Source organism: Nycticebus coucang, chromosome 3 (genome assembly GCF_027406575.1).
Source record: "Nycticebus coucang isolate mNycCou1 chromosome 3, mNycCou1.pri, whole genome shotgun sequence".
Taxonomy (NCBI): domain Eukaryota; kingdom Metazoa; phylum Chordata; class Mammalia; order Primates; family Lorisidae; genus Nycticebus; species Nycticebus coucang.
Window position 1 is genome coordinate 70,986,805 of NC_069782.1, and position 24,912 is coordinate 71,011,716.

General features: G+C 46.4%; 1 protein-coding gene and 1 non-coding gene across 17 annotated transcripts in view; both read left to right on the forward strand.

Annotated features, from left to right (window-relative positions):
* MYO9B (myosin IXB) overlaps positions 1-24,912 on the forward strand; it is a 115,260-nt gene that overhangs the window by 54,538 nt on the left and 35,810 nt on the right. For all 16 annotated transcript variants that reach the window (XM_053583555.1, XM_053583554.1, XM_053583558.1 and 13 more), the window contains exons 3-11: positions 3,937-4,031; positions 11,911-11,973; positions 12,421-12,520; positions 12,757-12,857; positions 13,624-13,753; positions 15,242-15,331; positions 16,654-16,770; positions 17,773-17,907; positions 22,841-22,962. In XM_053583555.1, coding sequence (XP_053439530.1) covers positions 3,937-4,031; positions 11,911-11,973; positions 12,421-12,520; positions 12,757-12,857; positions 13,624-13,753; positions 15,242-15,331; positions 16,654-16,770; positions 17,773-17,907; positions 22,841-22,962 — 953 coding nt within the window. The remainder of the gene's footprint in view (positions 1-3,936; positions 4,032-11,910; positions 11,974-12,420; positions 12,521-12,756; positions 12,858-13,623; positions 13,754-15,241; positions 15,332-16,653; positions 16,771-17,772; positions 17,908-22,840; positions 22,963-24,912) is intronic.
* LOC128582750 (U6 spliceosomal RNA) lies at positions 1,161-1,264 on the forward strand. The gene has a single exon (XR_008379196.1). It is a non-coding gene; the product is annotated as a U6 spliceosomal RNA (small nuclear RNA).

Here is a 24,912-nt window from a genome sequence, read left to right on the forward strand (position 1 = left end):
CCTCACCTACCATGTCACCCCTTCCCGAGTCCCTGGGGCCACAGGGTTTGAACAGCAGAACACCAGACCTCAGGACTAGCTCTTCTTCATCTGCCAGGCCCCACAGCCCTCACCCCGTCAGCCTCACCTTGTCTTCTGTCTCCCCCCACTCCCACACCTCACTATGTCACCTGGGCTAGAGTGCCATAGCTCTCCATAGTGCCACCCCCATGTCCTCTTGGGCTGTTCATCCCACTCCTGGCACCATCCCTGCCCCAAGTTACATCTTAATCCCTCTGAGGCAGTGCTTCCTTCCTGGGAAGCAGACACCCCAGGAATCTGATCAGGAGAGAGTGTCCTCTGTCTTCATCTGAGTGATGGTTACACAGAAGGCCCAACAGGGGACCCTCAGCAAGCTACATACTCCATGCACTGTATACACTTTACTATATGGAAGCATGTCTTGGTACAGGGTGAAAAAGTTGTCTTGTGAAAAAAGGCATGAAGTGTAGTCGTTCTGCCTATAATCCCAACACTCTGGGAGGCCAAGGTGGGAGGACTGCTTGAGCTCAGGAGTTGGAAACCAGCCTGATTAAGAGCCAGACCCTGTCTCTACTAAAAATAGAACAATTATCAGGGCGTGGTTGCATGCACGCGTCATAGCTATGACGCTCAGCTATGCCGTTCCAGCTACTTGGGAGGCTGAGGCAAGAGGATTGCTTGAGCCCAGGACTTTGAGGTTGCTGTGAGCTGGGCTGAAGTTACGGCACTCTAGCCTGGGTGACAGAATGAGACTGACTTAAAAAAAAAAAAAAAGGCAGGATGCACTGACACCTGCTACAACTACAATGTGGATAAAGCTCAGAAACAGGATGCTGGGAGCCACACGCACAAAAGGCCACACAGTGTGTGATTCCATTGATAGGAATGTCTAGAACAGGCGTATTCACAATGACAGAGGGCAGATTAGTGGCTGCCAGGGCTTGCAGAGGAGGTGGAGTGGGAGTGACTGCTAATGGGGGTGGAGTTTCCTTTTGGGGAGATGAAAATATTTTGGAACTCAACAGAGGTGACTATTGCACAGCATTGTGAATGTGCTAAGTGCCACCGAATTGTCCACTTTAAGGTGGTGAATTGTACGTTATGGTAGTTCTATCCCAGTTTTTAAAAAGTGCTCCGTTGTGCTCACTTCGGCAGCACATATACTAAAATTGGAAACATACAGAGATTAGCATGGCCCCTACGCAAGGATGACATGCAAATTCGTGAAGCATTTCCATATTTTTATGAAGGCAGTAGATGAGCTAATATAAGGGGTGGAGCAGGAGAATGAGGGAGAGGGGAGCAGGAGGGGGAGCTACAGTGTATGGCACACCTCTTGAGGGCAGGACACAATTATAAGAGGGACTTTATCTAAAAAAAAAAAAAAAGTGCTCTGTGAACCTGCTTGTCTTTTTGCCAAACTGTGGGGCTCCTCTGACATGAGCCTGACCCCTGTCAGCTCCCTCATACCTGCCTGGTACCCTGCAGAAAGCCTGGAGTCAGATCAGTCCAGTGGCTCCCAACTCTTCTCCAAAAGGACCACACAGTCAATATTCTCATCTTTGGGGACCAGATGGTCTCTGTTGTAGCACAAATGGACAGGGCTGGTGTGTCACATTTATGGGGCCGAACGTGGTGGCTCAAGCCTGTAATCTTAGCACTCTGGGAGGCCGAGGCGAGTGGATTGCCTGAGCTCACAGGTTCAGGACCAGCCTGAGCTAGACTGAGATCCTGTCTCTAAAAATAGCCAGGCATTGTGGTGGGCACCTGTAGTCCCTGCTACTCAAGAGGCTGTGGCAAGAGAATCACTTGAGCCCAAGAGTTTGAAGTTGCTGTGAGCTATGATGCTCAGATACTCTAACGAGGGGGACAAAATGAGACTGTCTCAAAAAAAAAAAAAAAAAATAGCCTGGCGTTGTGGTGGGTGCCTTGGAGATACTTGGAGGCTGAGACAAGAGAATTGCTTAAGCCCAGGAGTTTGAGGTTGCTGTGAGCTGTGTTGCCACAGCATTCTACCGGGTTCTACCAAGAGTAGCAGTGAGACTCTTGTCTCAAAAAAAAAAAAAAAACCTTCATTTATGGACACTGAAATGTGAATAGGATTTTTATGTGTCAGGAAATATTCTTCCTTGGGTTTTTGTCCTTACTGTTTTTGTGAAGAAAATCGATTTATTTTACGTGCACAGTCCAAGTATCAGGATGCTATTTGTTTGTAAATAGTTTCTGAGTTCACACTGGAGATATAAAATTAATAATAACTATAATCACACTATATGCCCCTCTTGTCTCAGACACTGTAGAATTTCACATGCAATTTCCTTTTTTTAATTTCAGAATATTGTAGAAATTACATGTTTTGGTTACATAATTTGCTTTTGTACATTTTAAGTCAAATTTACAAGTGTGCCCTTCACCCAGAAAGTGCACATTTTACCTGTTACGTGTGAATTTATTTTTATTATTATTATTTTTAGCTTAAACAACAGAAATTTATTTTCTCGATTTTGAAAGCTAGAGGTCTGAGATCAAGGTATTAGCAGGGTTGATTTCTGAGGTCTCTCTTCTTGATTTTCAGATGGCTGTCTTCCCCTATGTCTTCACATGGTCTTCCCTGTGTGTCTCTCTCTCTCTCTTTTTTTTCCTTAAGAATTTACAAATGAGGGGCGGTGCCTGTGGCTCAAAGGACTAGGGTGCTGGCCCCATATGCCAGAGGTGGTGGGTTCAAATCCAGCCCTGGCCAAAAACGGCAAAAAAAAAAAAAAAAAAAAAAGAATTTACAAATGTAATAAACCATTTTTGGCTTGCAAGCAGTACAAAAACAGGCGGTGGACCAATTTGGCCCACAGACTGGTTTGCTGTATCTGACAAACAGTTATAACTGGAAAAGAATTTGGGCAGTTGCCATCTTTAATGTCAAAAACTTAAAACTTCAGCGTTTCACACAGTCTTAGCCATAGAGAAAGACTAAAATGGGCTTGGTGTGGTTGCTCACCCTGTAATCCCAACAGCACTTTGGGAACCCAAGGCAGGAGGATCACTTGAGCTCAGGAGTTCAAGACTAGCCTGGCAACATAGCAAGACCTCACCTCCTCAAAAAATTTTTAAAATTAGCTAGGCATAGTGGCGTGTGCATATAGTCCCAGGTACTCAGGGGGCAGAGGCAAGAGGGTCACTTGAGCCCAGGAGTTTGAGGTTGCAGTAAACCATGATCACGCCACTATATTCCAGCCTAGTTGACAGAGCAAGACTCTGTCTCTCAAAAAAAATGAAAAAGGTAGGGGGCTGGAGGGTCACAGTGTATGGCACACCTCTTGGGGGCGGGACACAATTATAAGAGAGACTTTATCTAACAAATGCAATCAGTGTAACCTAATTATTTGTTCCCTCAATAAATCCCAATTTAAAAAAATGTAAAACATAAAACTATAAAAAATTAAATTAAAAAACATAAAATGTTGGAATGTGGGCGGCCCATAAGGCTCAGTGGGTAGGGCACCAGCCCCATATACCGAGGGTGGCAGTTCGAGCACCCTTGAACTGCAACAAAATATAGCCAGGCGTTGTGGCGGGCACCTGTGGTCCCAGCTACTTGGGAGGCTGAGGCAAGAGAATCGCCTAAGCCCAGGAGTTGGAGGTTTCTGTGAGCTGTGATGTCACGGCATTCTACTGAGGATGACAAAGTAAGACTCTGTCTCACAAACAAGCAAACAAACAAAGTTGGAATGTACCTTGGCTACACACCTCTTATTTTCCTGTTTTTATCTGGGTTTCTGAGTGACTTACAGCCAGCAGTCAGGGCAAGCAAGAATCTGCACAGCCCAGAGGGGGCAGGAACCCAGAGGCTCTAGGCCAAAGCCCATGGAAATTTCATCCTGATGATGTGGATCTGAATACCTGTCTTTATTTTCCTGGCAGGCTTTTGGAAACGCCAAGACAGCCCACAACAACAACTCCAGCCGATTTGGGAAATTTATCCAAGTCAACTACCTGGAGAGTGGCATTGTGAGAGGGTGAGTTAACATCCCAGGCATCCTCCCACCCCTGTGCTATTACTTCCTGACACACGTGGGAGCAAGCTGCAAAGGTCATGGCTGTGTAGATATTTGTGCATCATGCAGGACAGCAAGTGTGATTTTAAGTCTTTGAGGTGAAGGTGATTGAGGAAGAAATGTGGGTGGGGGAGAAGGTGCAGTGGCACTGCTAGAATAAGTCTAACCAACTGGAAGTACTAGTGTGGTAGGGTTTGCCAGGGACAAGCAAGGACAGCCCAGTCATTTCCTGGTCTTGACCAGGTTTCTAATTTGGTGGGTTTGGGATGTCACGGGCAGAATGAACGTAGACTCTGGCATTTACCAAACATGTGCCTCTTTAGCCAAAAAGAGGTGTGATGCTGGGTAGCAAAGTGAGATGGTCATCTGAGGAGATACTGAAGGGTGGATAGGTTAATGGATAGATAGATGAGGATAGATGGGTTCATTGATGGATAGGAAGATTCATAAATGGGTAGATTTGTGCATGATGGCTGGATAAATTCGTGAGTGAGGGAATGGGTGGTTGAATTGATGGATTTCATTGGTGGATAGGTAGATTCATGGGTAAGTGGTTAAATAAATGGGTAGATTTATGGGTGGGTAGATGGATAGATGGATGGATTCTTACTGAATGGGTAGATTCATTAGTAGGTAGAAGAATAAATGGATAGATTTTTAGGTGGATGGCTGGGTGCATGAATTGACTTGTGGGTAGATGAGTATGTTGATCAATGAATCCATTCATGGGTGGTGGATGGATATATAGATAGTGTCTGGCAGGGTCTGGGCCTGGCTATTCAAGAGAATCTTCCCACAACTGCAGACTCTAGTGGTTCCTATAAGAACGAGTATTTGTTCTTTTGTGTCTGGCTTGTTTCACTTAGCAGAACATCCGCAAGGTTTGTCTATGTAGTAGCATACATGTGTCAGAATTTCCTTCCTTTAGAAGGCTGAATAATATTCCATTGTATGGTTCTGTCTCATTTTGTTTATCTTTTTATCCACTGACAGACACTTGGGCTGTTTTCACTTTTGGCTATTGTGGATAGTGCTGCTGTGAACATGGGTGTGTAAATATCTCAAGACCCTGCTTTAATTCTTTGGGATACATACTCAGAGATGAACTTGTAGGATAGTATGGTAATTCTTTTTTTTTTTTTTTTTTTGTAGAGACAGAGTCTCACTGTACCACTCTCGGGTAGAGGGCCGTGGCGTCACACGGCTCACAGCAACCTCTAACTCTTGGGCTTACGCGATTCTGCTTGCCTCAGCCTCCCAAGCAGCTGGGACTACAGGCGCCTGCCACAACACCCAGCTATTTTTTTGTTGCAGTTTGGCCGGGGCTGGGCTTGAACCCGCCACCCTCAGCATATGGGGCCAGCACCCTACTCACTGAGCCACAGGCGCCGCCCCAGATCGTATGGTAATTCTAACTTTTATTTTTTTGAGGAATCTCCATACTGTTTTCCACAGCAGCCACACTGTTTTATATTCTACCAACAGTGCACAAGGGTCTCCACCTCTTTTTTTTTGAACTTTTTTCCCCATGAGTCTACATTTTTTTTCTTTTTTCTTTTTTGAGACAGAATCTCAGTGTGGCCTCGATAGAGTCCTATGGCGTCACAGCTCACAGCAACCTCAAACTCCTGGGCTTAAGGGATTCTCTTGCCTCAGCCTCCCAGTAGCTGGGACTACAGGCACCCGCCACAACACCTGGCTATTTTTTGTTGCAGTTGTCATTGTTGTTTAGCAGGCCCAAGCCAGGTTCGAACCCACCAGCCTTGGTGTACTGTGCTACAGGCACTGAGCCAGAGTTCACATTTTGCTTGCTTGTATCTGCCACATTGCAAAGATTTTGACCTTCAAGAAGTGCTAAGAGTATCTTGTTGAACAGATGACACAGGCACTGTTGCTATAATTCTTGGGGCTTCTTTTTCATTTATTTATTTATTTATAGCAAGAGGGTCTTTCTTTGTCTTCCAGATTGGAGTACAGTAGTGCAATTATAGTTCATTCAACTTTGAACTCCTGGGCTTTCTGTGTACCTGATACTCCAGGTACATGCCACCACACCTGGCTAATTTTTAATATTTTTGTAGAAACAGGGTCTCGCTATGTTGCCCAGGCTGGTCTCAAACTCCTGGCTTCCTGCGTTCCTCCCGCCTCAGCCTCCCAAAGTGCTGGGATTAGCAGTGTGAGTCTCTGCACCTGGCCTTAGGGGGCTCCCTTGGGAATAGGCTAAGAGGCTGCATCCCAGTGGGCACTGCTCCCTCTCCCTCCTCTGCCACGTGGTCTCTGTGTGAGTTTCCTAGGGCTGTTATAACAGAGTATGACAGACTGTAATGCTTAGACAATAAGAATTTATTCTGTCATTGTCCTGGATGCCAGAAGTCTGAAACTGAAGTGTCAGCAGGGATGGTTCCTTGTCAAGGCTCTAGGGGAGGATCCTTCCTTGCCTCTTCCAGCTTCTAGTAGTCCCAGGTGTCCTTGGCTTGTGGGTGTATCAGTGAAGCCTCTGCCTTCATCTTCTCATGACCTAGATCATTGAGGATGATCTCAGGAAACTTAATTAGATAGGTAAAGACTCTTTTCCCGAGTAAGGTCACAGTCACAAGTTCTGGGATGTGGACATACTTCTGTTGGCCACCATTGGATCAGGACAAGCAAAGACTAGCCTGGCCGTTGGCTGAGTGGTCCACCTCATTCCACCAGCAACATCCTCACGTCAGGATTTAGAGCCCACCTAGATCATAGCAGGATATAGAAGGGCCCTAAATCCAGTAACAAGGACCAGGGCCCCTCGATGGCTGGATTTCCCAGACTAGCTTTTGAAGGTCATATCTGTGGCCTTGGATTCAGGAAAGGAAATCCTATCTTGACCCATGACCATGGCCGGGAGAGGGAAACATACTTCCCATCCTGAGTGCAGCCACAGCCACCTCGCAAGGAAGAGGCTCAGACTCAGTTCTGCTTTTGTTGCTTTGGGGCAGGTGACATTTCCCAGTGCTGTTTCCCACTGAGGCCAAGGGTCAGGAGTAGTCCAAGCCTACCCCCAGTTCCCTAATTTGTGAGGCTTTAGTTTCCTGTGTGTTTAAGGACTTAGTGCCAGTGGAACCCTGGTTCCCCGCAAGACCCTTTTGTTAGGGAACCATGCCTTGAAAATGACTGGGAAAGGAGTTGGATGTGGTAGCACACTCTTATAATACCAGTTACTTGGGCAGCTGAGGCAGGAGGATCACTTGAGCCCAGGAGTCAAGACCAGCCTGTGCAACATAGTGAGACCCTGTCCCTTTAAAAAAAAAAAAAAAGAAAGAAAAGAAAGAAAGAAAATGATGAGGAAAGGGAAGGGGCCATTGTCAACCAAATGAAACTCAGTACCAGATACCTATGGCCATCCTGCCTTCCTGCCAATGTGGGGTTATGTCCTCCCTGCTACACACAGACACAGCACAAGGAGCTGGCCACAGGTTGAGATTCAAACATGAGTCTGATTCTAGAACCGGATAGATCTTTCCTCCCCAGGAAAACAGACTAATTAAAGATGCTGAGAGTGCATGGTTACTAGCTGAAAGAAGGAATAGAAGAAAATGTTTTTCTCCTATTTTATTTTTTGAGACAGAGACTCACTTGTCGCCCTCGGTAGAGTGCTGTGTCATCACAGCTCACAGTAACCTCAAACTCTTGGTCTCAAGGGATTTTCTTGCCTCAGCCTCCCAAGTAGCTGGGACTACAGGCGCCCCCGCAACACCCAGCTATTTTTAGAGACAGGATCTCACTCTGGCTCAGGCTGTCTCCAACCTGTGAGCTCAGGCAATCCACCCCTCTGGGCCTCCCGGAGTGCTAGGATTACAGGTGTGAGCCACTTTTCTCCTATTTTAAAAGAAGAGAGGACCCAGGCCCAGCCACTGGAAACCCAGCCATGCATGTTGTACATCCCTGTGTGAGCCTACATATATGGAAAGAGAGACAGGGCATGTCCAACAAGCCCTAGACCAAGCGATCCATGCTGTCTTCAGGCCCTACCAGCCCTCAGGCACCAGCTGAGTCTCCTATATAATGGGCAAAATGAGGGTGATCTGCAGTCCCTGCCCAGTGCACACGCCAGTCTATCCAGACCTGTGACAACCCACCAGGTCATCTCCCTCCTGTGAGGTCCTGGACAAAATGCCTGAGCTCCGTGTCCACCATTGGGAGGCACTGTGGCCACCCCAGCGGTCGGGTGATTCCCAAGAAATCCTTTTGGATGATGACTAGGACATAGTAGGTTCCCAAGAAATGCTTTTGAACGATGACTAGGACATAGTAGGTTCCGAAAAAATGCTTTCGAATGATGACTAGGACATAGTAGGTCCTTATGAAACACTGGATGGCTACAGAGATACTGGTTTTCTGTTCTAGCTCCCTCAGTCTCAAGGTTCCATGTGACACCACAAGCTTGCCAAGGGGGCTATGAGAACTTAATTTGGAGGGAACACATTAAGTGCTTGGTACAGAGAAAACAATAAATGGCAGAATAGGCTGGCGTCTGTGGCTCAAAGGAGTAGGGTGCCGGCCCCATATGCCAGAGATGGCGGGTTCAAACCCAGCCCTGGCCAAAAACTGCAACAACAAAAAAAAAGGCTGAACATGGCTTGGTACCCATTGCTCAGTGGTTAGGGTATCAGCCATATACACCAGGGCTAGCAGGTTGGAGCCCAGCCCAGGCCAGCTAAACAATAATAACAACTACAACTACAACAAAAAAAAATAGCTAGGTGTTGTGATATGGAGCACCTGTAGTCCCATCTACTTGGGAGGCTGAGGCAAGAGAATCACTTAAGCCCGAGAGTTGCTGTGAGCTGTGACATCACGGCACTCTACCAAGGGCAACATAGTGAGACTCTGTCTCCAAAAAAAAAGCTGAACGTAAAGTTGGGCACGGTGGCTTACACCTATAATCCCAGCACTTGGGAGGCTGAGGTGGGTGGATTGCCTGAACTGAACTCATGAATTGGAGACGAACCTGAGCAAGAGCGAGACCCCATCTCTAAAAAACAGCCAGGTGCTGTGGCAGGCACCTGCAGTCCCAGCTGTTTGCGAGGCTGATGCAAGAGAACTCTTGCTATTACCCAAGAGTTTGAGGTTGCTGTGAGCTAAGATGCCATGGCACTCTACCAAGGGTGACCAAATGAGACTGTCTCAAAAAAAAGGAAATTATTGGGTGGCGCCTGTGGCTCAGTGAGTAGGGCGCCGGCCCCATATAGCGAGGGTAGTGGGTTCAAACCCAGCCCCGGCTGAATTGCAACCAAAAAATAGCCGGGCATTGTGGTGGGCATCTGTAGTCCCAGCTGCTCGGGAGGCTGAGGCAGGAGAATCGTGGAAGCCCAAGAGCTGGAGGTTGCTGTGAGCCGTGTGACGTCACGGCACTCTACCCGAGGGTGGTACAGTGAGACTCTGTCTCTACAAAAAAAAAAAAAAGAAATTTAAAAAGCTGAGTATATAATTACCATATGGCCCAGCAATTCTGCTCCTAGGTATTAACCCAAGAGAAAAGGAAACACACATCCACACAAGGATTTATACACAAATTTCCACAGCAGAGTTATTCAATATAGCTAAAACCTAGAAACAACCCAAAGGCCCAACAACAACTGGATAGATGAACAAAATGTAGTCCATCCACATGGTAGAATATTATTCAACCATAAAATAGAATGAAGCACTGATTCATGCTACTATCAACTGAAAAATCATGAGATCTGTGAATTAGGAGACCATATGTCCCATCTTGAAAGACCGGGAAGACCTGCAACAGAGGCACTGCAAGGGAAGGGAGGACAGAACAAAGATTTCAGCTGAATAGGTTAGCTAAGTATGCATATTCAAGCGATTATAGGAGGAACTATAAATATTCATGAAGGGGGTTCTCACATGCACATTGAACAAACGTGCATGTTCCATATGACCTGTGATGGCTTTGGGGGAGAGACTTAACATTTAATTATGTGGCAGTTAGGCCAGGCACAATGGCTCACGGCTATAATCCGAGCACTCTGGCAGTCCCAGGTGGATGGATTGCTTGAGCTAAGGAGGTAGAGACCAGCATAAGCAATATCAAGACCCTGTCTACTAAAAACATAGTAAAACTGAGGCAAGAGGATCATTTGAGCCCAGGAACTTGAGGTTGCTGTGTGCTGTAATGCCAGGGTACTCTAGTCAGGACACCAGAGTGAGACTGTCTCAAAAAAAAAAAGAAAAAAATATATAATAGTTAAGCGCTATACATCAAAAGGTAAAGCAGGACCATGAAGGCACTCAGTGGTCTACTTCTGTAAACTAGCCAAAACCAATTCATGGTTGGTGGTATCTTATCAGGAAAAAGTTATTAAAAACAGTCTCTTGTCCAATCGTAGCTATATTTATGACTTGTGACACAAAGGAGTGGGGGTCAGTTAATCAGCATCTGGTGTTGGATGAGCTGCAATTGTTTGAATATTGCATATCTCCAGGCCAGTGCTTGTTTAGCTGCTAGAGAAAAAGAAAAACCTTGTGGTATTGTTTATTCTCTAAGTATAGGGGTACATGACTTAATCCTGTCTGGCACGACCTTAAGTCCTGCTTTTAATTTGGTGTCTAATTGCCCTAAGAGTCCATCTTGTCAGTCTCATGATCTCTGTTTTAATATCAATACTGGTCACTTGTTTCTGAGCCACAAAAGGGTGGGAGTATAATGAGGTGTATCTGACCTCCCATCTGGTCAGGGCCTGTGGCTCAAGGAGTAGGGCACCGGTCCCATATGCTGGAGGTGGCGGGTTCAAACCCAGCCCCGGCCAAAAACCAAAAAAAAAAAAAGATTTCTCTGATATCCCCTTGGCCAAGAGTGGGCCCATTGTTCCATCGTTGATTGAAGGTCTGGAGGGCTTAGGCTTTGTTTGTTTGTTTGTTTGTTTGGCAACAAGGTCTCTGTTGCCCAGGCTGGAGTATGGTGACTCTGATCATAGCTCACTATAGCCTCAAACTTCTGGGCTCAAGTGATCCTCTCATATCAGCCTCCAAATAGCTGAGATTACAGGCCTGAGCCACTATGCCTGGCTAATTACAGTTTCTTACTTGTAGCAAATGTGCCCTGATAATGTATGATGTTCCTATTCAGGGAAAGAAAAATTTTTATAATTAAGAGAAACATTTAAAGGCTGGGGAGATGGTAGGATTGGGGATGACCTTCTTGTATTGTCTGTGATCGGTGGGTACGATCACTCCTATCCCCGTCCACCTAGGGTGGGTCTCAAATGGTGTCATTTCAGGCTTTTGTGTCCATCCATCGGTCTGGATCTGATCTGGGGAGCAAAAGTAGCCAGCCCAGGGTTCTTATTTTTATAGATTGTAGTCAAAGGGCAGGGTGACATTTAGGATGGCTACATTTACACACTATATACTAATATTTACATTGCACCAAAAGAAGTTAATTTGTAGGTGACCATATCATCCTACTGAATAATATACAAAACACAATTCTACACACTGGGCATGGTATCTCAGGCCTATAGTCCTGGCACTTTGAGAGGCCAAGGTAGGAAGATTGCTGAGACCAGGAGTTTGAGACCAGCCTGGGCAATGCAGTGAGACCCCTATCTCTACAAAAAATTGAAACAGCCAGGTGCGGTGATGTACACCTCTGTAGTCCCAGCTACTTGGGAGTCTGAGGCAGGAGGATGACTTAAGCCCAGGAATGTGAGGCTGCAGTGAGCTCTGGTGACACCAGCACACTCTAGCTCAGGGTCTGTCTAAAAAAAAAAAAAAAATAGTTCTTCAAGAAAACAATATTAACATAATAAAATGTAGCATTTTATTCTTCTTCCTTTTTTTCTTTTAATGACAGAGCTGTTGTTGAAAAATACCTGCTTGAAAAGTCTCGCCTGGTCTCTCAGGAGAAGGATGAGAGGTAGGAAGATGTTTGAATGCCACACTGTCTGCATTTGTTCAGGGGAGGCTGTGGAGGCTATCTCAGGGAGGGGGGCCTGTTCCTGTGACCTTGAGCTTTGTGCCCATACCTTCTCTGAACCTGCTTGTTTGTGCTTCTTCCCAAAACGTATTGAGGTTTTACCCTCAGTAGGTATTCAGGTGTCTGCCCCAAATGTGTTTGCATTGGAAAAACATTTCTGCTTGACAGATGAGACCTAAATTCACTCACCTTCCACCTGGTCACTTGAGAAGTTTGATTTTTTTTTAAAGAGATACTAAGAATCGACTTAATGCTTTAGATGTGTATATGTTTGAAGTGCTTTTTCCTCCCTTGTGTAGTCTCCAAAGCAATATTAGTAGTGATTTAAAAAGTACCTATGGCCTGGCCTCCAAAGACGACTTTTTTCCTCCTAATTTTGACCCACAGGAACTACCATGTGTTTTATTATTTGTTACTTGGTGTCAGCAAGGAAGAGCGCCAAGAATTTCAGCTCAAGCAGCCTGAAGATTATTTCTACCTCAACCAGGTAAACAGTCCCACAAACACCACCTCTGTTCCCTGCCATGAGTTGTTTATGCTCACAGCCGGGAAGTCAGAGGCTGTCTGCCTTGGCCCCAAACTGGCTCCAAGGAAGTGGCATAAAGGAGCCCATTCATTCCCACAGTCCTCAGCCCTGCCCCATCACTTCCAACCAAAGTCACTCTTACATGCCACCCTGGCCATCCCAGAAATGCCCAGAGTGCCAACACCTTTGTTTTTCAGCATAACTTGAAGATAGAAGATGGGGAAGACCTAAAACATGACTTTGAAAGACTCAAGCTGGCCATGGAGATGGTGGGCTTCCTCCCCGCCACCAAGAAGCAGTAAGTAGGCAGGCCCAGGCCACCATTCTGCCATGACCTACAGGGGACGCCCTTGGCTCTTCTTGGTCACTATTAAGATCCGACCCTCAAGCCAGTAATAAATGGGCAGACCCAGAACAAAACCATCTTAAGGATAAGCAACAATGAGCATGTGACCCAGTGTGGTGGCCCACGCCTATACTCCCAGCTGCTCAGAAAGGTAGGACGGGGGGTTGTAGGAACCCAGGATGCAGTGAGTTATGATTATGTCACTGCACTTTAGCCTGGCTGAGCACTCCCACGGGCTCTGTGCCCATAGCTCAGTGGTTAGCATGCCGGCTACATGCCCCAGGGCTGGTGGGTTTGAACCTGGCCCGGACCTGCTAAAAAACAACAAAAAATAGCCAGGTGTTATGGTGGATGCCTGTAGTCCCAGCTACTAGGGAGGCTGAGGCAAGAGAATCCCTTGAGCCCAAGAGTTTGAGGTTGCTGTGAACTGTGACACCAGAGCACTCTACTGAGGCAACATAGTGAAACTCTGTCTCAAAAGAAAAAAAGCATTCCTAACAACAAAAAAAAAGCAACAGCAACAAAGTAATCAAAGTAGCTATCTGTAAAGTCCCCTTTCACAGAAGGCATCCTCAGCAGAGGCATTAGACATTTTTTCAAACTTCACGCCTTCTGACCAGAATTTGCCAGTTTTATGATTCCAGCCCAGTTCCCTAGAAGTTTCGGCTGTTCTGTGAATGTAGAAAGCACCCAAACGTACATTCCTTTTCTTTCCCAGGATTTTTTCTGTCCTCTCTGCCATCCTCTATCTGGGCAATGTCACTTATAAGAAGAGAGCCACGGGCCGAGAAGAAGGCCTGGAGGTCGGGCCACCTGAGGTGCTGGACACATTGTCCCAGCTTCTGAAGGTACCACTGCTGCCTCTGTCACCCCTTGGGCCCAGCTTAGGGCTCCTGGTCATAACGCAGGTGCCCAGAACTTCTTGCATTGGTCAGTTTTATAAACCAAGGCCTAGCTCCTTCCCTGTCATCTCTGCCGTGTGTCTTTTTCATTTCTCATGAGCTCCCCATACAGGAACACCTCCTGCCTCAGCCCTTCAAGTGAAAACTTCCTTAAAACTATAGCTTGTCCAGGCATGGTGGCTTATGCCTGTAATCTAGCACTCTGCGAGGCTGAGGTAGGAGGACCACCTCAGGACTTTGAGACCAGCCTGAGCACAAGCGGGACGCCTATCTCTACTAAAAATAGAAAAAATTAGTTGGGTGCCTGTGGTCCCAACTATTCAGAAGTCTAAGGCAAGAGAATCAGTTGGATCACCTGAGCCTAGGAGTTTGAGGTTTCATGGAACTATGATAATACCCTGGCATCCTAGCTAGGGTAACAGAACAAAACTCTGTTTTAAAAACAGTGGTTCTCAACCTTCCTAATGCCACAGCCTTTTAATACAGTTCCTGTGGGTCGCAACCCACAGGTTGAGAACCGCTGCTGTAAAAGAACCCAAAAAACTATAGTTTGAACAGCAAGGTAACTTTCTCATTGGACCTACCATCCTCTCTCCACTGGCTCTCAACTAGGGCTAAATCTGCCCCAGGGGACACTGAGCAACATCTGAAGATCTTTCTGGTTGTCAGAGTAGAGAATGCTCCCGGCACCTAGTAGGTGGAGGCCAGGGATGCTGCTCCACAGCCTGCAATGAGCAGGACACAGGATGGCACCCATGTCAGAGAATGATCCAGCCCAAAGAACAAAAACCGTGGCAAGGCCAGAAAGCCCCGCCTTCCCGGCTTGCTGAGCACGTATTTTATCTGTGTTTTTTCTTCAAGAAGGCCTGCAGGAGCCCCAGCTTCTGTTGACTTTGGGGGGATACGTGAGCACCTACTGGAAGATTTGGGAAGTTCCTCAACCCCTACTATTGCTACTGATGGGCAGAGATTACTGGCTCAGGGAGAGGGCGAGGCTGTTTGGGAGGGACAAGGGCATGGGGTGTCTGGGTAAGATGTGAGCCCCACACCCAGCCTGTGCACACAGGGTGGGAACTACCAGTGATGGCAACAAGTGCAGGTCATCCAGTGCCACCTGAGCTCATGGCTTACATTCACACGGTGTCCCCTGGGGCAGATTTAGCCCTAGTTGAGAGCCAGTGGGTCTGTGCACAGACACACCCAGGGCCATCAGTGAGACTGTGCCATGTGAGAATCCTGGAACCTGCTGTGCTTAGAACAGCACATCTTAGGTTGGTGGCTTTCCGGCCCACTTCCTGGCCTCACCATGGGGTGAGAGTGGGAGGTCCATCTCCCATCTGCATCAGTGTCCAGGGCTCAACCCAGTGATGTGAGGCCATGCCTGATACACACTCTATCTCCCCTTTTCTGCTCCCTTCCTCATCCTTAAAACAGGTGAAGCGAGAGATCTTGGTAGAGGTTCTGACCAAAAGAAAAACAGTGACCGTCAATGATAAGCTCATCCTTCCCTACAGCCTCAGCGAGGTGAGTACTGCCCATGTTCTCAAAGGGTACCATCTCCCCAAAATACAAACAAGAGAGTCCTTTAGAAAGAGCCAATGTGGACCATTTCTTACTGTCTCTGAGGTGCTGGAATAGAACTTCAGCAGCACCACTGCTTCTCACTTAGCTCAGGTGTGACATGGCAAGCTGAATTGGTGCACTCTGGCCCACCACCTGGTTTTATAAATAAAGTTTATTGGCACATGCTTACACTCATTCATTTGCATACTATCTATGTCTTCTTTTGTACTGCAGAAGCAGTACTGACCAATTGAGAACACCATCAGGGCCACAAAGCCAAAAATATTGCCTCCCTGGCCCTGCCCAGAAAAAGTTTGGTGACCCCTGGGCTCTGGAATGTGACATTTATGACCATTACAAGGCTCCCAGCCTGTCTCAGGCCCATGCCCCTAAATCTATAATTAAGATGTGTTTCTCTGGCCTCTGCGCCAGCCCAGATGTTATCTCCTTGGTGCACTTCTTTAGCTTTTTCACATCTTAAGAGCAGTGTCACTTGCAGCTTGGATAGTACCAGGAAAGTACCTTGCCATAGGCGGGGGTTTTAGCTGGTGGTGGCTACTCATGCAACAGGAAGCTGCTCAGGCATTTCAGACTGGCCCTGGGGACATTCTGAACCCACACAGGAGCCAAGGTATCACATGATTGTACCAGAAGTCACTGTAGGACACCCAAGACCCCAGGAGTATGAGTGTCCCCCAGAGGCAGCATGTGTTGAGCCAGGGATGCCAGGCAGGGCTGCATTCTGTTTGGCTTCATCTCTGTGACATCTAGGGAAGGCCACACCAGAGGGTCTGCAAAGAACTGAAAATGTACAAAGAGTAAATTTATTATATGTGGATTAGACCTTTTAAAAAAGTCATTTGAGGCTCAGCATCATGACTCACACCTATAATCCTAACACTCTGGGAGGCTGAGGTAGGAGGATCACTTGAGGTCAGGTGTTGGAGACCAGCCAAAGCAAGAGCATGACTCTGTACCTACTAAAACAGAAAAATGAGCCAGGAGTTATGGTAGGCCCTGTAATCCCAGTTACACAGAAGGCTCAGGCAGGAAGCTCACTTGAATTTGAGGTTGCCGTGAGCTATAATGATGCCATGGCATTTGAGCCTGGGTGACAGAGCAAGACCCTATTTCAATTAAAAAAAGAAAGAAAAGAAAGTGGGTGTACTAGATGACTTATGTGTTGAAAGAGGCAGCCTTGAGTTCTCTCTATGCACAGACCAAGGGGGGCTTAGTGCAAGGTCTGCCCCATCTGAGGTGAGCTGCCCCCTCTGTGTCCACAGGCCATAACCGCCCGTGACTCCATGGCCAAGTCACTGTACAGTGCCCTGTTCGACTGGATCGTGCTAAGGATCAACCACGCCCTCCTCAACAAGAAGGACATGGAGGAGGCGGTCTCAGTGAGTGTCCCCTGTCTGCTCTACCATGCCAGGCCAGAGAAGGCCGTGTCCTTAGTACCAGACATCTTTGGCAAAAATCCATGACATTAGGAACTAAAGGATTTGCAGTCTAGACTGTTGGTTCCTTCCATGGGCCTGGGCCAGCTAAATAACAATGACAACTGCAACCAAAAAATAGCCAGGCTTTGTGGTGGGCACCTGTAGTCCCAGCTGTTTGGGAGGCTGAAGTAAGAGAATTGCTTGAGCCCAAGAGTTTGAGGTTGCTGTGAGCTATGGTGCCACAACACTCTACCAAGGGCAACATAGTGAGACTCTGTCTCCAAAAAAATAAATTAATAAATAAATATAAAGACTGGATTTTAGCCAGGTTCAGTGCCTCACACCTATTATCCTAGCTACTCAAGAGGCCGAGAGTTCGAGACCAACCTGGGCAACATAGCAAGATCTCCATCTCTTAAAAACAAAACGGAAAATTAAAAGTTATAGATTCCGGCTGGGTGAGGTGGCTCATGCTTGTAATCCTAGCACTCTGAGAGGACGAGGCAGGTGGTTTGGCCTGAACTCACACGTTCGAGACCAGCCTGAGCAAGCCTGTCTCTAAAAAAAGAAATATATATATATGTGTGTGTGTGTGTGTGTATATAGGTGTGTGTGTGCATATGTATATACACACATATATATATAACTGGGCTTTGTGTCGGGTGCCTGTAGTCCTAGCTACTTGAGAGACCGAGACAAGAGAATCACTTGAGCACAAGAGTTTGAGGTTGCTATGAGCTGTGATGCCACGGCACTCTACCAAGGGTGACAAAGTAAGATTTTGTCTTAAAAAAAACACAAAAAACAGTTACAGATTCCAAGCTGGAGATAGCAGAGTGTTCAGGCAAACACAGGGATCTCTGGACTTAACAGGTCACCACCCATGAAGCCAGCACCTCCCACAAAAGTCAGCTCCCTTCGGGGTCCCAGTGGTAGTGATCATGTTCTCATGTTCTCTTCCAGTGCCTGTCCATCGGGGTCCTTGACATCTTTGGGTTTGAAGACTTTGAAAGGAATAGTTTTGAACAATTCTGCATCAACTATGCCAATGAACAACTGCAGTATTACTTCAATCAGCACATCTTCAAACTGGAGCAGGTGAGGAAGTGTCCTTTTATTAAAAAAAAAAATTTTTTTTATTTAGGCTGAGCTCAATGGCTCATGCCTGTAATCCTAGCACTCTGGGAGGCTGAGGCAGGTGGATTGCATGAGCTCATGAGTTTGAGACCAGCCTGAGCCAGAGTGAGACTCTATCTCTATTAACATGGAAAAACTGAGGCAAGAGGATTGCTTGAGCCCACGAGTTTGAGGTTGCTATGAGCTATGAGGCCATGGCACTCTACAGAGGGTGAAAAGTGAGACTCTGTCTCAAAATAAATAAATAATTTTTTTTATTTGGTAACAAGCACATCACAAAATTTACCTTCTTGCTGGGCATGGTAGCTCACACCTGTAATCCTGGCACTTTGGAAGGTCAGAGAGGGAGGGTCAAGAGTTTGAGACCAATCTGAGCAAAAGCAAGATGCCCATCTCTCCAGAAAATAGAAGAATAAGCCAGGTATGGGAGTGGGATCGTGTAGTCCCAGCGACTTAGGAGGCTGAGGTAGGAGCATCATTTGAGGTTGCAATGAGCTATGATGACACCACTATACTTCAGCCTGAGTGACAGAGTACGACTCTGTGTCTCAAAAAAGAAGAAAGGCTGGGCGTGGTGGCTCACACCTGTAGTCCCAGGGCTGTGGGAGGCCCAGGCAGGTGGATTGCCTAAGCTCAGAGGTTTGAGACCAGTATGAGCAGCAGTGAGCCAGAGTAAGACCCCGCCTCTACTAACATCAAAAACAGCCGGACGTTGTGGTGGGCATCTGTAATCCCAGCTACTGGGGAAGCAACGGGACAGAGCATCGCCAGAGGAAGAACATTAAAAAAAAAGAAGAAAATGAACAACAACAAAAAGTACTTCAAACGAAGAAGAATGAACAAGCAAGCTGAAATTGCAAATAAAAATTAAAAAAAAAAAAATTATCTTCTTTTCACCTTCCCAAACTGAAACTCTGTCTCCGTGAAACACCGACTCCCTTTCTCCCCTCTCCCCAACCCCCGGCACCTACCATTCTACTTTCTGTCTCTGTAAATTTGGCAACTCTCAGGACCTCATATAAGTGGGATTATACAGTATTTGTCTTCTTGTGTCTGGCTTATCTCACTCAGCATAATGTCCTCACCATCCATTCACATTGTAACTTGTATCAGAATTCCCTTTTTTAAGACTGATTCGTATTCCATTACACAAGTATATCACATTTTGTTTATTCATCCACAAATACCACTTTGGGACTCTGTTTTCACTTCTTTGGGGTATATACCCAGAAGTGGACTTGTCTGATCATGTAGTGATTATACATTTAATTTCTTTCTTTTTTTTTTTTTTTTTGAGACAGAGCCTCAAGCTGTCGCCCTGGGTAGAGTGCTGTGGCATCACAGCTCACAGCAACATCCAACTCCTGGGCTCAAGCGATTCTCCTGCCTCAGCCTCCCAAGTAGCTGGGACTACAGGCGCCTGCCACAACATCCAGCTATATTTTGGTTGCAGCCGTCATTGTTGTTTGGCAGGCCCTGGTCTGGATTCGAACCCACCAGCTTAGGTTTATGTGGCTGGCACCTTAGCCACTTGAGCCACAGGCACCGAGCCTACATTTAATTTCTTGAAGAACCACCATACCGTTTCTTTAACAACAGTTGCACTTTTTTACAAGGAAATATCATTTTGTTGCCCACCCAGCCCTGGGTAGAATGGAATGAGTTAGAACTGGAATCTCCCTTGAGATCCAGATCCTTGGTGAACTTGCCTCAGAATTTTTCTCTGTCAGAGAGAAAGTCCAAGAAAATCCTACCAGCCCAGGCTGAGGCAGATATCGGGGATGTTTTGAGCTACCGGTTATATTTGGACCTTCTTTGCCCAAATGGGAAAGTCCTTTTGATGGGAGAGAAAACAGATTTGCCTTTTAAGGATTTGCTTTGGTCAACAGTAGTAATCATCTACATCATGTCTTTTTACTGCCAAGTAGCCACCTTTACTCAAGTACTATCCTTCACCTTCACAATTCTGATGGGGGGAAAAATGGGTGGATTTATCTAAATATTTAGCTGATTTTTCTATTAAACCTTCTGGCTATTAGCTCAGTGCCTATAGCTCAGCAGCTAAGGCACCAGCCACATACACCAGAGCTGGCAGGTTTGAACCCAGCCTGGGCCCACCAAACAACAATGACAACTACAACAACAACAACAACAACAAATAGCTGGGCATTGTGGTGAGGGCCTATAGTCCCAGCTACCTGGGAGGCTGAGGCAAGAGAATCACTTAAGCCCAAGAGTTGGAGGTTGCTGTGAGCTGTGATGCCATGGTACTGTACCAAGAGCAACATGGTGAGACTCTGTCTCAAAAAAAACTTTTGGAATGTGGCTGGTTGGAATTAAGACCTTTGGGGAAAGAGAGACATACTTCAAATTGCGAAGACTTAGTGTGGGGAAAAAAAAGAACATAAACTGTCTCTAATCTTTTTTTGAGACAGAATCTCATTCTTTCACCAGGCAATGGTGTCATCATAGTTTACAGCAACCTCAAACTCGTGGGCTCAACTGATAACCTGCCTCAATCTTGCAAGTAGCTATGACTACAGGCACCCACCACATGTCTTGCTAATTTTTCTATTTTTTTGTATAGAGGGGATCTCGCTTTTGCTCAGGCTGTTCTGGAACTCCTAGCCTCAAGCAGTCCTCCCGCCTTGGCCTCCCTCAGTGCTGAGATTACAGGCATGAGCTACTGTACCTGGCCTCAACATTTTTTTTATTGATTATATGTTGACTCGATCACATTTTGGATATGTTGTGTTAAATTAAGTGCATTATTTATTAAAGTTAATTTCACCTATTTTTATATTTTATTTCCTTATTTTTCTTCTTTATTTTTTTACAGACGAGGTCTTGCTACATTGCCCAGGCTGGACTAAGCCTCCCAAGTAGCTGAGATTAGGGTACTTGCAGCACCATGCCTGGGTTTACTTTTTAAATGTGACTATTAGAAATCTTGGAGTTATACCAGTCTCTAACATTATAGTCATTAATTATATTGGACACATAACAAACCACAGCCTGTGAGTCAAATCCAGTCCCCCAGCTGTTTTTATAAATAAAGCTTTATTGGCATACAGCCATTTGTTTACATATTGTCTGTGGCTGCTTTCACACTATAACCAGCAGTCACAAGAGATAGTATTTGGCTCATGAAGTGTTGTCTGGCCCTTTATAGAGAAAGGTTTTTGACCCCTGGGTGATTTTAAATGTGATTTTAAGCACCTTGCTGTGATTAACATTTGAGAAATTGCATTTTTGTTTTCTGTTTAAGATAATATAGCTAATAACTTTAAATAGTTAACTACTAATGTATCCTTATTTATATATTAACATGCATTTTGTTATTTACACACTATATATAAATATGCTTGTTTGTACATCAGTCTTCTTTGGCAGCTTGGGTATTCCTTATCTGAAATGCTCAGAACCAGAAGTGTCCCAGATTTCAGCTTTTTTTCATATTTTGGCATATTTGCATTATACTTACCAGTTGAGTGTTCCTAATCCAAAATCAGAAATGCACCACCAAGCATTGCCTTTGAGCATCACCGAGGTGCTAAAAAGTTTGCGATTGTTTTTCTTTTATTGGAGATGAGGCCTTGCTGTATTGTCCAAGCTCATCTCAAACTCCTGGGCTCAAGCGATCCTCCTGCCTCAGCCTCCTGAGTCATTGAGATTACAGGTACATACCAGCAACACCAGAGACCACCTTTTTGTCTCTTACAATTCTGAAGCTTAAAAAGTTTCAGATTTTAGCTGGACGCAGTGGCATGCACCTGTAGTCCCAACAACCAGGCTGAGGTGGGGGAATCACTTGAGTCCAGGAGTTTGGGGCTGTAGTGTGCTGTGCTCATCAGATATCTGCACTAAATTCGGCATCAATACCATGACCTCCCAGGAGCGGGGATAAAGGGAGGCCACCAGGTTGCCTAAGGAGGGGGACCAACCCAGGTTGGAAATTGAGCAGGTCAAAAGTACCATGCTGATCAGTAGTGGGATCGCACATGTGAATACCCACTGCACTCCAGCCTGGGCAACATAGTGAGAACTCCACCTCCAAAAAAAAAATAAGTTTCAGATATTAAGGCCAGGCGTAGGGGCTCACATCTGTAATCTTAGTACTTTGGGAAGGCAAGGTGGGAGGATCTCTTGAGGTCAGGAGTTCAAGACCTGCCTGAGCAAGAACAAGATCCCATCTCTACAAAAAGAAAAATTAGCCAGGTGTGGTGGTGGGAGCCTGTAGTCCTAATTAACCGGGAGGCTGAGGCAAGAAGATCACTGGAGCCCAGAAGTATGAAGTTGCAGTGAGCTACAGTGATACCACTGCACTATAGCCCAGGTGACAGAGTGAAACCGTGTCTCAAAAAAAAAACAGGCTTGGCGCCTATGGCTCAAGCAGCTAAGGTGCCAGCCACATACATCTGAGCTGGCGGGTTCAAATCCAGCCCAGGCCCCCCAAACAATGGCTGCAACCAAAAAATAGCCGGGTGTTGTGGTGCGCGCCTATGGTCCCAGCTACTTGGGAGGCGGAGGCAGGAGAATTGCTTGAGTCCAGGAGTTGGAGGTTGCTGTGAGCTGTGATGCCACAGCACTCTACCCAGGGGGACAGCCTTAGGCTCTGTCTCAAAATAAAAAAAACACACATGGACGGTGCCTGTGGCTCAAGGAGTAGGGCGCCGGCCCCATATATCGGGAGTGGTGGGTTCAAACCCAGCCCCGGCCAAAATTGCAAAAAACAAACAAACAAACCAAAATCATAAAAGTTTCAGATTTTGAAGCATTCCATATTTTGGATTTTCAGATTAGGGATACTCAACCTTTATGTAATATGTATTACATAAATATTACTATATCTGGAAAATTATGAACTTCTGCTCTCCCCCACCCTACCCTACAGGAGGAATATCAGGATGAAGGGATCACGTGGCACAACATAGACTACACAGACAACGTGGGCTGCATCCATCTCATCAGCAAGAAGCCCACAGGCCTCTTCTACCTGCTGGACGAGGAAAGCAAGTGAGTATCGCACACCCAGCAGGTCTGCAAACATGGGGTCTAGGTCAGGTTCCCCAGCCCCCAGGGCCTTACCCCAAATCCAGACCATCCGAGAACTTCTCAGTCTTTGTTTCATCTGGCTACAGCATCTGCAAAATGTACTTACAGCTCACCACAGAAATAGTAACACGTGTGATTAATCTGCACACCCTGAAAACACATCCGCCCCGGGAGTTTTCAGTGAGAGATTGTGGCTCCGTGTCTGGCTAGAAACTAGGGATGAGATTGGTGCTTGCTTGCAAAGGTCTGCACAGCGTGTGGAGTTAGGATCCAGGTGCCCCTCTTGTTCCCTCATCCATAGGGTACAGGGAAGGCATAGTCAGATGCCACTTAACTGAATTAGTCTCCTGAGATTGCCCTAATGGATTATCACAAACCAGATGGAGTGAAACAATAAGAATTTGGTCTCTTATAGTTCTAGCAGGCTGAAGTCCAAAATCAAGGGGTCATCAGAGCTATGTTCTCCCTAGACCTAGGAGAAGATCCATTCCTGCCCCTTCCAGCTTCCAAGGCTCCAAGTGTTCTTGGCTTGTGGCCACATAACTTCAGTCCCTGCCTCCATCTCCACAGAGCCTTCTCCCTGTGTGTCTCTGTCTCAGCCCTGTCTCCTCTCCTTGGAAAGACATAAGCTGTTTTGGATTAGGACCCACTCTAATGACCTCATCTTAACTAATTATGTCTACAAGAATCCTATTTCCAAATAAGGTCACGTTCACAGGTTCTGGGGGAGAAAGGGTAAGATACGTCTCTTTTTTTTTTTTTTAATTATTTTTATTGTTAAATCATAGCTGTGCACATTAAGATGCACCGTAGATGTGGCCTCACCCGATACATCTCTTCTTATCAGAAGCTCTTGGTTAGCATCACCTCCTTTGCTGGTGATGTCCCCTAAAGGCTGGCCAAGATACTCTTATCCCGTATGTGTGAGGACACATCCTTCTTCAAACCAAGTCCCCATTGGAGAGAGGGTCACAGAGACATCCCCTCATGGTCAGGATCCAGGTAAAGAACATGCAGATGAGAGAAAGGGCAGAGCACCAGAAGGAGACCTTCGTCACTAGAACCAGGACACTTCTGGGCCTGTCAGGGAAAGCCTGTAGGACCTAGCCCTGCAGGCTTGGGTCTATCTTTATTTTAAAATCTCACTATTTTTGTTCACCATGGAATTTTTTCCTTTTTGCACATTGAGCTGTATTTTCTAAAATAATACATTAAAATGTTCTTTATCTCAACAACTAGGTTTTTTTGGCACCCAAGGCAGATGCCTCACTTCGTAGCTACAGTCACCCCACTCCACCCTACCCCCACCTCTGCTAAGCTATGGAGCCCCAGTGTTAGGGATCTGAGCCCACGTTCCACTGCCTGAATTTGCAGTGAGGCCAGGCATAAGCAAGTGTGTGCCAAAGCCAACGGTGGCATTTCCCTCCTGGGAGACAGAAATAGCCAGGTACAAGGAGTCCCTTATTCTGCCCCCGCACCCGCCATTCCCTGGAGCAGAACACAGGCCTGCTTCATCCCCATATCCTAGCTTCTCCTCCCACCAGGGGAGCAGGGGCTGGACACCCTCCAAGGCACAGCATTCAGGTGCAAATAGCCTCAACACCAGCAGTCACTTGGGCCTGAGATTATTCTCAGGAACTGCCCACGATGGGCCCAGATCCAGGCCTCCCCAAGAACAAATGTTTGCAGACGCCACCAAGCCCTGTCAGTGGCCTCTGTAGCCCACCCAGGAAACAGCCATGTGGGGGAGAAGAGAGTGAGCCACCCAGACCCAGACATGGGGCTGCTCTGAATTAATTCTGCAGCCCTGAGAGCATCACTTCTCCCTCAGCCTGCTCAGATCAGGCTGCAGATGTGGCCCCTGGTACATGTTCAGCACATTCCGGGAGGCGGGCTCATTCCTTCTGTTTC